We start from the raw sequence: 11,579 nt of genomic DNA, 5'->3' as shown, positions 1-11,579 counted from the left end.
TGCCAAAGATCCTGACGATGACGCTGGCTTGGGCTCCACGATGACCTCCGTTATGTCGTCCTGTTGGTCTTGGTCTTGTTGCACCGAAATGATTGCCTTTGCTTAATACCCTTGCCTGCGCTTGCCCCCTTTGCACCAAAGGGGAAACAAGGACTCTGCGCAGGCCGGCGCCTGCCTGGCCTTGGTCGTCATGGCTTGCGTCACGGGCACCTCGTGAGGTACCCCGTCTTGATCTCTCCGTCTCCTCGCGAGCCAGCCTGACGAGGCCATGCTTGAGGAAGTCTCCTGTCGTCCTTCCCCGCAAGGCTTGGCCCCTCGCGAGGGTCTTGAGCATGTGTTGATGAAGATGGGCCGTACTGGGCCACTCCTTGAGCCACGCCGCAGGCCGCAGGCAGGCAAGTCTGGGTATCTCCGTTCCCAGAACGCCGACAAGTACAATTTTCGATCTCCGGCGAACGGCGATCGATCGGAGAAAGAAAAGGGCTAATATAGTTTCAAACTTTCAATGTAATTTTATATTTTGTTGGTCGTTATGTGCCCAGCTGTTTTTTATTGTACTGTCTGTTTTTTTATGTCTTCATATTTAAATATCATACTTCACATTTGATTTGAATCAAGGCTCGAAAATCATAGGTTTAATTTATGAACAAAAAAGACGAACATGGACAACGTAATGTAGCGTTGCTTCGAGAGAAAACTAGGAGATAAGCCTTCCAATAGTTTCAGAGGAGAGATCTCTACAGGTTAAATGTTGGTTTCCAATGGCAAGTTCACTCTGGAATTAAGTAAGTTCATGTGCGGTACTAATAAATGAGTTAGATGAGATTGTTCTAGGCCTCAACCAAGCTGGCTCGGCATTTCTGTAGCTCATCAAAGGACACGCCGTACCGTAGGACTGCATCATTCATGACAACAGTGTCTGATGGATGGATTACATGCACAGTCAGGCTCAAACAGTATTACTAGAGGAATGTTAGTGTTGAATGCCAATTGCCAGGAGGACAAAGCTTGAATGAATGCTAGCTCTATCCAACGTAGCCACATGCATCCGATTAGGACGGCCGTGGTATTAACAGCACAGCCAGGAAACAAAATGATTAACAAAATTAACCAAAAAAAAAAGTTTTAAAACCACATCTTCGCTAGCAACAGCTAAGACCTTCTCCAACCGCTGCCCCAAAAAATTGGTGTCCTAAAAATGATCTTAGGTGAGGAGAGAAATGGTTTTAGGACATCAGAAGAAAAAAAATTGCTGCTTTCCCAGCAACCCTAAAATTTGAAACATGAACTAAGAAGTAAGAATGGTTGTGGAGCCTAAGGGCATGTATAATGGTGCTATCTTAGGAGTGCTACGTAGGATAAATGATGAGGTGGAGGAGAGAGAATTCATAAGAAAAGGCTTGTCTTCTCTTATTTAAAATAAGACAAGAGATGATCTCTTAGCACAATTTGTCTCACCATGTTTTAAGGAATGACTAGCAATTGAAGATAAGGCTAAGGTATAACCCATTGTAGACATATTTTTTTTGTCATCTCTAAATTACATGCAAGACTTAAGATAAGACTGTCTTATCAACCATTGTACATGTCCTAATAATACTTCAAAAACTGCAATGTCACTCTTCCTTTACAACGTCGGTGTCTGGTAGATACAGGCAAAAGATTAGAAAAGTCGGTAACTCGTGATCGTGATGGATACTTTCCTTTTCTGGTTTCTTGTTGATTTGTCCCTCACGGCAACTTGAGAAATTTTCAACTGGAAAGTGATATGGAACTCCAACAGGTTCAGCATTCAGAAGGAAAGTCGTGCCTAGCAAATTCGGTAAATTTGGATTTTCACCCGCAAAAAAAATGGAGTTTGGATTCACCGACAGAGATCATAAATTTCTTCTTGTTATTTTTCTTTCCATGGGAATTAATGTCTCGGGACTTCAGAGCCATAATTATCCGCGAGACAATTAATTTATCGTCTGGAAAATTTGTTTCCACACGATATATCAGCAATTGTGCACATCCTCATTGCATTGAATGATCAAGCTATCATTGACCCCGCTTTTTGAGATTAGCACAGAGCAGCTCGCTCTCTTTTCCTTCCCGTAGTTCCATGCTACAAGCCGTTTGAAAATCAAAGTAAATTTATGAGGAAGCTGATCCACATATTCGTATGGCCACAAATTCATAGTGGGGGTATGGATGCCTGGTAGGATGGGACCTAGCAAGCTACCAATGTCGGCCAAGTAGGATGGGACCTCTAAGGCAAAGCAGCAGCAACACATTGACCGAGTTTCGGAGCATGTTAGTCAGGGAGGCGGTTACCTGTAGCTGTAGGGTTAGCATATGTTGCTGTCGTACTCTTCATCAGAATGTCAACAGCAGCACGGTGTGTGTTTCTACCGGGTGCCAGGTGCTGCTCAGAGCATGCAATGACGCTCGAGAAAGTTTCAACTCCATGTTGAGTTCTTAACAGCACGACTAGGGTGGAGCTTTCCCCTTCCCCTAGAAATTGATCGAGGCGGGCTGGCAGAGGCGACCGACTGCCGCCCAGTCAAAAAAATGTGGTTTCATGTCATGTTCTTCTTTCGTGTGATAGGGAGTCCTAAAACTCGTCATCACCAGTAGCTGTGACCGAAAGGAAGGAGCCTAATCAATGGCCTCTTGATGCAAAAGCAGAATTAGTACCCCACGGAAGAAAAGAAAAAGGATTTCGCTACAAAAATGAATGTCAGTTTTGTGACCATAGCAAATTGAATGTTTTTTATGACAAGTTAGATTGTCGCGAGGATGGCAATTTTCTCTAGTAACCAATGACAAATCCATGCCATGTTCAGTTTTTCTGACAGGATTTTATATGTTTGCTAAAGAAAATCCCAAATAATAAGTGTCACACATCAGGTGCGTGGCAGTCCGGCCCCAACGTTTTTCGATGGCAATTCCAGTCACCAAGGATGGCAAATTCCAACGATACACGGCAAGTTTCTGTCAAAAATAAACTAAAGCACGAAAGTTGCTATCCTCGTGTTATTAAACTTGCCATAAAAAACGTTTGAAATTGCCATGTGCTCATACCTAACATGTGACACTTATCAGGGTACACTTATCAGGGTCCAAGAAAATTGCCATCCTCGCAACAACTTGATTTGACACCCCGCAAAAAAAAACTTGATTTGCCATAAAAACGTTCAATTTGCCATGGTTAAAAAACTGATGTCAGATTCTTTCAACATTTCTTAAGAAAAAACAGAGTAATAGTAACATCTGACAGGAACATTTGGTACCATACTGCGTATAGGCACGACTACCTGAGACCCTATCGATTAACACCTAGCTGTAACCAGCCTGCAGAAATGCAGCAACTGGTAAACATTGCAACATGATACTCTGTAAACTGACACTGGAGCAGCTCATCTTTTAGAGGATTTAAAACCAGTGAACATGCCAGAAAAGAAGGTAATAAACAAAAAAAATGCTTTGCAAATTTTGTTTCATCAAGCGCTAAACAAGTACATGCAGCCCAAAACAGAAGCGAATGTCATCTACACCACACGGTCTAGAGTTCCAACACCATAAAACTGAATGTGATTGATACATTTCTGTCACGCGGCCAAGGCACCATCAATAGCAAAGAGCACACACACTATGACGATAAACTAAATCGCCAGAGGCAGCAAGAAGTACAAAAATAACCCGATTTCATTGGCTGCGCATACCCTATGATGATCATGTTTCTTTCATAACAGACTGCTTGCTTCTCCGCTGGTGCACGTCCCAGTTAAATATCCGAGCAATTGTAACCTGACAAAGAATTGAGTTTAGCAATACTGAGCATGAGATGATGGTGAGTAGTCAAACTAGTCATGGCCATTTTACCTGAGTTATCGTTTGCTGGTCCCGTAAGAAATGAAGATCGCCAACAAGGACTTCTAAACTGGCCCTCGCATTTTCCAAGTTACTTTTCAAGAGCTCATTGGCCTGCAAAACTCCCAGAAATGAAGGGGGGAACTAAAAATCGAAGGACGGGAATATGACAATGCTTAAAACTATACCTCGTCACAGGAGTATTCCAGCATCACATTTGCACCCAACCATAGGCACACTGAGTCAGAGTCCTCGATTTTAGCACGCGAATAGATTCCCTCAGATAATTCAAAATCAGCTATGAGTGCCTTCATTAAATACATGAAAGACACGGATAGTTAACTACTTAACTTTCACTTGAATGATTCCATTCAGAACAAGCGTTCAAGCATGGTTACAGTTTCAAAACATTATCAAGTTTGAACTGTTTCATTTTCAAAAGATGAGTTTAACAGATGTTAGCAACTAGCAAATGAATAATAACAAAATGGACTAAAAAAGTATAATACAATCTGTGTTCCACATTTTGGAGATAACTGAAAGAGGTAAAAATGAATAATAACCTACCATATTAAACTGTTAAGAAACATGCACAAGGTCAAACTTGACATTTTACAGGTTAAGTGATAAGGTAATGTAACTACAACCTTCAGCAGTAAAATCATGGTTCATGGTATTCAAAGTAAGAAATGTACATTAATTTAAATCATTAGGCTGAGCAAAAGGGGAAAATCCAATGCACAGAAATAGAAAGGTAAACTGAAAAAGGAGCGGAGTTAAGGAAATTATACAAACCTCACCCAAAGCTTTTTTAGCTTTCAATGTCGCAACAATATCCAAGCATTTCTCTATATCAGGAATTTTCGCCTGTAACAAGAACAGCTAGCTAAAATAAGTTTATAAAGTATATGCTAAACTAACATGTATCAATGATAACTGCTAATAGAAGTTAGCATGGTGCTAAGTTAGGTCAATGATCAAGAGTTGACCCCATGTAAGCTTTGACATTTTTTACAGTACTAATTCTCAACCTTTTATCAGTATTAACTAGAGAACAATTGTGCTGTGGAACACCCAAATTATAATTCAAAAGCACAAAGAACATCGTCAAAGAAGTAAATATAAGCAATTAAGCAAACTTCCACTCAAAAGCCATATTTGATCTTAGCTTGCCTCCATAAATCTAAGAAGAAAAAGCATGAGCACCTGAAGTTCTCTTTGTTGTGCTAAAAGTTTCATCTCCACCATTTTGTACTGCTGCAGCCTAAAAAAATTAAGCGGGTTACATTTCTCTAAAGCAGAACCAAGTATCAAAAAACAACCAGGTAAAAAGTGTAATGTACACATGTAGGGACAAACAAGATTTTTGCCGAAACTTGCTGGAGAAATAATATTAAATTGCTCTTGTTCGGATAAATATCAACTGTGATGCACAAAATCAGTTGCAGCTGCCTACCAACTAGAAGTGAACGCTGAAGGCAAGAACATACATACTTTTCATAGTTTTCAAAAGAAATACTAGACCATATAATATAAACCACAAAGGAACGACAAAATCAGTCATTATGGAATGGCAGGTTCAAATATAATGGAAGGAACAGCGACTTTACTTCCAGGAACTGTCAACCCAGATGAATGTTGGAATATTCAGTATGTGTGTGTGTGTGGCTTACAACATTTATTTTACTGCTAATTTATCTCCTGGAAAGTGTAGATGTGGAATCGAAAGCATCATATACATGTACGGTGTACATGGAAGCTTGGACGGAAATTAGTCCGAGAAAGCTGGTACTTCATGCTGTAAGTACAGTACATGTGTACTGGAAATTAAACTTTGTTTATATAGCCCGGGCACCGCATGATAGGAATGACCAGGTTGTCCATAATTTGGCAATATGGATTGTTTAAAAGCCTGCGGATTTGAATCGGAATTTATTCAAATCCGGCACATGACTCACACATGAGTGATGAGACCTTATTACAGATTAAGTTAAGACTCCTATTTGATTACTAATGATTGTGGTTGGTTGTGCTAATCTGGAGTCTTTGTTTAAACAGATTGATTAGCTGGAAACTTCTCTGGCCTCAGTACCATTGTGAGCGGCACCGCGGATTAGGGTGAGGAACAGAGGGTAGGCCGTAAATTCAACAATGAATTTGGTCGAATATGCAAGATCTCATAATAAGCAGTTCATTCGACATGTGAATGAACCATATCCCATGATTGAGTGGACAATAAGCCTCTCTCGCGTGGCCTGCACAGCTTATGGCAGAGTTTGCCTCTTTGCAGACGCAATGAATTAGGAGTTCAACACAGTGTATAGTTTGGACTAATGCTCATCCACAAGTAGGCAATAGAGACTGAAAACTTGCAGAGATCCAATCCAAGCAGGGGCCACATAAGCACAGCACCAGCCGCAAAACCCTACTCCAACGACCACTGCAATCTGTGAGCTAGTCTGGCGACCAAACAAGTGGTGGAAGCAGCACCGACCCCTACAAGGATCTAACATGTAGAGGAGCTTTGCTGAGATAGATCAAAGGTACTCATATTGGATGTAATAAGATCTTATATTATGGGACGGATGGAGTACACGGTGGTAAGGACGCCGAGAGGACCTCCAAAACAACGCGAATCGTCCCACGTCTGAGACGATTTCCGGATCAAGGGCGAGCCGATGGCCACCCACCAGCTCCCGAATCCACCGAACAGGTGGAGGGCACATCGCGAGAAGCAGCCAAAGGATCTAGCTTCCCTCACAGTTGCAGCGGCAGCCGGACCAGGACCCCGGAACACCGCGAGAACCCAAAGCCGACAGGTTCTTCGGGTTGGATGCATGGGGACGAAGGTAGGGTGTAGGGGAGGGGAGCGGGGCGGAGTAGCGGTTACCTTTCTTGGAGGAAGGCGAGGGCGGAGTTGACCTCGAGCCCGGCCTGCCGGAGGTAGGTTTCGACATCCTCGACGAAGGATGCCGCCGGGATTCCCCGCCGCTCCGCCACTCCCTGCGGCGTAGATACCGCCACCGCCGACGAGGAGGTGGCCGCCGCCATGAGAGAGAGAGAGAGAGAGAGAGAGAGAGAGAGAGGAGACGAGGAGAGAAGGCCCAGCCGAAGAGAGGAGGAGGAGAATGTGCCCAAGGCCCAAATGAGGAGAAGCTGGGCAACTGTTAGGTGGGGTCCACCTCGCTTTCGGCAAAGAAATTTTGGGTTTACGGACCGGCCTGGTTGGTTGCCCCAGGCCCAATTAGGACGACATGAGAATAATTCATTTTTTGCAGGGGCATGAGAATAATTATAATTAGCTGTTCTAAAAAAATGAGAATGATTAGAAATCTTCCGTTGTCAGAACATCTAATGCACATAATAGTCATCCCCTGCTGCGGAATGTGGAGCGTATTGGTGTCGATTTGGATACTAAGTGTGTGATCTGCCAACGCCTACCAGAAGATGGTGCTCATTTGTTTTTGCGGTGCAAGGAGGTTAAAAAAGTATGGAGAGGTGGAGGTTTGGAACAGATCCGCCAACAGCTTCTCATATGCCAATCTCCAATGGAAATGCTTCAAGCCATCTTTAAGCTCCCGGAAAGAAAGAAGTTGTGGGTCTTGTGCACCTTGTGGTCTTGGTGGTCGGAGAGGAACAAAATGAATCATAAGAAAACGAGACTATCAGGTGTTGCTTTCGAGGCGCATGTTGGCCTTGCAGTTGTTGAATGGCAAGAGTTCTTGGGTACGAAACCGATAAATCAAACGAAGCCCAATCCCAGGTGGTCGGCGCCGCCCTACGAGTTTATAAAAATAAACGTTGATGCAGCCTACAATAATGGTGAATGGGGGAGGCTGGGGAGCTATTGCAAGGGATTCGGGTGGTGTTGTCGTTCTTGCCGCTGTTGGGAATCTCCTTAACCAAAGTTCGGCCTTACAAACGGAATCTAAAGCTCTTCTACAGGCTATCAGGTTAGCTGAATTGTACGGAATGGGGCGGGTGATGTTTGAGATGGATTGCTTGTCCTTGCAACAGGCTGTATCATCTGCCGGCCAGGATTGCGGACCTCTCGGTGTCTTATTCCGCGAAGCAAAGCATCTGCTACAAATAGGTTTTATAGATCATCAAGTCATGTACTGCCCCCGGTTATGTAATGTCCCAGCGCATGTGTTGGCGGCTTGTGGGTCGAGGGGAGCTCCCAACAGCCTACATGTTTGGCAGTCGGACTTCCCGGACGATGTAACCCGTGTTGTGACCGCCGATATGGTCGGTCCCTCGTAATTGGAATGCTAGGTGTTCCAGATCAAAAAAAAGACCCAAGCGCTAAGCAATGGATTAGGGATGGCAATGGGTCGGGTTTGGGGCGGGTGGAGCTGGTCCAAATCCAACCCATGACCCATCTTCCTACTCTCTGCCCATCCACCAAATTATCCATGGGCACAATTTGTGCCCATGCCCAAACCCGCTGGATACCCACATACCCATGGAGCTCCATGGGCATAGAAAAGTCAGCATGAAGCCTTCCCAAAGATCAAATTAGCTCATCCTCATTCACTCACAAATGACAACATAAGCTACATGCATAAGTAGGCAACAAGTAATACGATGAGTCCTTAAGTGTGACATACCAGAGGTTGATTCTGCAGCATATAGCTTATGGCACCAGTTGCATATTGCCTGCCATTTCCCATTGATTCGCTCTTTCTACTGTCACTGGCATATGGCCCCACATGTCATGCGGGTATCCATTGGATATCCATGGAGCACAAATTATAACTGTGCCCAACCCGGCTATTCGTGGGTATCCATATCCACGGACCCATGGGCAGAAATGCGCTCCATACCCTTGCCCAACCGGGTCGGATATCCATGGGTATCCAGATCCATGGATAAAATTGCCATCCCTACAATGGATATTCGGCATGATGGATATTCTACCTCATGCGAGCTTCATCAAGCTTGTTTAAGGATGGCAATTTTACCCCCGAGTATGGTTACCCGCGGGTACCATACCCACATGGGCAGGGTATAGGCACACTTATATACCCATGGGTAGTACCCATACCCTACCCCGTTAAGTCATGGGTAGGGTAAGGGTATAGCGTTGTACCCGCGGGTATACCCATACCCTCCCCGTTTGTGAACTAATGTTAAGTTGTCATCAATTAGTCATTAATTTCTCATGTGAATCGTCTATTCCTCTTGACTTAAAGAGTATATTATGATTTCTAAATTTTTGATAGTGGTCATTTACTCATCTACCTGTTATTGAGCTGAGATAATTAATTTTCTCTATCAAATGTGCTATCAAAGAGCGCAAAATTGTGAACAACTTGTGTAATATTCGTTCTACCCACTGGGTACCCAATGGGTACGGGTACCCTTCGGGTATGGGTATGGGTATGGGTAAAGTTTCATACCCATGGGTACGGGTATGCATAGAATTTTGTACTCACTAACTATACATATATGGGTATGGTATTGCTCTACCATGCTCATGCCCTACCCATTGCCATCCTTAAGCTTGTTGTTACCTGTAGGCTATTTCGAAGGCGAGGGAAAAGGCTATTCATGAAGGAATTTTTCAGAGTCCACTGTGTGCGAACCTGTTCGGGGTAGGTACATCTTTGAGCTCAAATGTATCACAAGGGCTACTACTGTTGTCGTCCAACCGACGGTTGAACATGCTCGTTGCTCTCGAGAGTGGAAGCCTCCATTGGTAGGCCATGTGAAGATCAATGTCGACGGTGGAGTGTACCGCAATGGGAATTCTAGGGAAGCGGGTGCAGTATGTCAGTGACCAGGATATGCATTATCTGGGGTCATCTTCGATTGTATTCCCAGAGGTTACAGACTCGTCTTCTCTTGCCTTAGCTTGCCGATAAGCACAAGCTCTTGTAGAAGATCTTTCACTTTCCAAGGTTGTTATCGCATTTGACCGCAAAACTATCGTGTAGAACACCAGGGCTCCGCGGGTCTCTTTACCTCTATCATTAAGGAGGTTATAGATGAAAAATAAAACATTATCAGCTGGTTCTTTTGTTTTGTGGGTCGAAAATCAAAAATGGAGGCTCGTAACCTAGAGTTTTCTCATTCACTTGATTCGGGTCGCCACATGTAGCTTGGCACTCCTTCATTATGTACCCGTACAAACATCTGTTATGATCACTTTAATCTTAGCGACCCCCCTAAAAAGGTAATCTTCCAGCACCCCAGTGAAGAACTCTCTAAAAAAATCATTGCCCCAGTTAAGAACAAGGTACGTACAAGCAAACGCCATAGCTCTTCATGGAAACCACCTCCAGCCGACTTTGCTAAATTCAACGTTAATGGAGGCGTATCACGTATTGAGCTGCCGGCTAAATACAATGTCGAGGGAGGTGTCTCACATGTTGGGCTGTTATCGGCGTTTGTCACAATTAGGATTGGCATGTTTCTCGGAGCTTCTACCGTTGTTATTCCGAGAAACTGATCTTGCCACCTTAAAGGTGTTGGCATGCTGCGAGGCCCTGACGCTTGTTGAAGATCTTTCATCGGAAAGGCTTTATGTTGCATTTGACCGCAAGCATATAGTGGACAACATCCGATCCGGACATGGAGGTTGATATAGCTGGATCATCAAGAAAATTACAAAAAAGAAGTCATATTTTAGTAGCTACAACTTTGTCTTTCAAGGGCGCGCTTCTAACCTTGAAGTTGAAAGGATCGATATGGTTGACTAGAGGGGGTGAATAGGCAACTAACATTTTTTAGCTTTTCTTGACCAAATTAAACTTAGCATCAAAGTAGGTTGTCTAGATGTGCAACTAGGTGAGCAACCAATATGATGCAACAACAACAAGCACACAAGCAAGCAAAGAATACAACACAATACAAGCTTGCACAAGTAAAGGTAAGAGATAACCAAGAGTGGAGCTGGTGAAGACGAGGATGTGTTACCGAAGTTCCTTCCCTTTGAAAGGAAGTACATCTCCGTTGGAGCGGTGTGGAGGCACAATGCTCCCAAGAAGCCACTAGGGCAACCGTATTCTCCTCACACCCTCACACAATGCGAGATGTCGTGATTCCACTATTGGTGCCCCTGAAGGCGGTGACCGAACCTTTACAAACAAGGTTGGGGCTATCTCCACAACTTAATTGGAGGCTCCCAGCGACACCACCAAGCGTCACCACTCACCACAATGGAATATGGATCCATGATGACCTCAACCGTCTAGGGTGCTGAGCGCTCAAGAGTAACAAGATCCGCAAGGGATTAGTGGGGGAATCAAATTTCTCTGATGTCGCTTGAAGCTATGTCGGTATTTCCCCAAAGAGGAAGGGATGATGCAGCACAGCGGCGGTAGGTATTTCCCTCAGATATGAAACCAAGGTTATCGAACCAGTAGGAGAACCAAGCAACACAGCGTAAACAACCCCTGCACACAAATAACAACACCTCGCAACCCGACGTGTTAAAGGGGTTGTCAATCCCTTTCGGGGTATGACGCCTCAAGATAGGCAAAGGACGTGAGGTAAATTTGTAGTAGATTGATAGATCGAACGCCAAATAAAATAAATAAGAATAAATTGCAGCAAGGTTTTTTTTTATTTTTGGTTTAATAGATCTGAAAATAAACGCAAGGAAAAAGTAGATCGCAAGGCAAATGTATGAGAAAGAAGACCCGGGGCCGTAGGTTTCACTAGTGGCTTCTCTCGAGAAAGATAGCAAACGATGGGTAAACAAATTACTGTTGGGCAAT

The 11,579-nt window shown here is 43.9% G+C and overlaps 1 protein-coding gene across 1 annotated transcript; it reads right to left on the bottom strand.

Moving 5' to 3' along the window:
* Window positions 1–3,448: 3,448 nt before the first annotated feature.
* On the bottom strand, window positions 3,449–6,978 carry LOC119307795 (probable prefoldin subunit 3). Its single transcript, XM_037583874.1, has 6 exons — window positions 6,746–6,978; window positions 5,062–5,119; window positions 4,651–4,722; window positions 4,044–4,163; window positions 3,868–3,969; window positions 3,449–3,792 (listed from the first exon to the last, which is right to left on the bottom strand). The coding sequence occupies exons 1-6, from the start codon at window positions 6,904–6,906 to the stop codon at window positions 3,718–3,720; spliced, it is 588 nt and encodes a 195-aa protein (XP_037439771.1). The 5' UTR covers window positions 6,907–6,978; the 3' UTR covers window positions 3,449–3,717.
* Window positions 6,979–11,579: the final 4,601 nt, after the last annotated feature.

This window comes from Triticum dicoccoides, chromosome 5B (genome assembly GCF_002162155.2).
Source record: "Triticum dicoccoides isolate Atlit2015 ecotype Zavitan chromosome 5B, WEW_v2.0, whole genome shotgun sequence".
NCBI classification, from domain to species: domain Eukaryota; kingdom Viridiplantae; phylum Streptophyta; class Magnoliopsida; order Poales; family Poaceae; genus Triticum; species Triticum dicoccoides.
The sequence above is the reverse complement of the archived record's forward strand: the minus strand, read 5'-3'. Positions and strand labels throughout refer to the sequence as shown.

What these genes read in the sequence shown, in the direction of transcription:
- LOC119307795 (XM_037583874.1), bottom strand. Translation starts at nt 6,906, where the DNA reads ATGGCGGCGGCCACCTCCTCGTCGGCGGTGGCGGTATCTACGCCGCAG. An exon ending in CACAACAAAGAGAACTTCAG is followed by an intron (nt 4,723 to 5,061) that starts GTGCTCATGCTT and finishes TTCTTGTTACAG; the next exon opens with GCGAAAATTCCTGATATAGA. An exon ending in ACCAGCAAACGATAACTCAG is followed by an intron (nt 3,793 to 3,867) that starts GTAAAATGGCCA and finishes ATTCTTTGTCAG; the next exon opens with GTTACAATTGCTCGGATATT.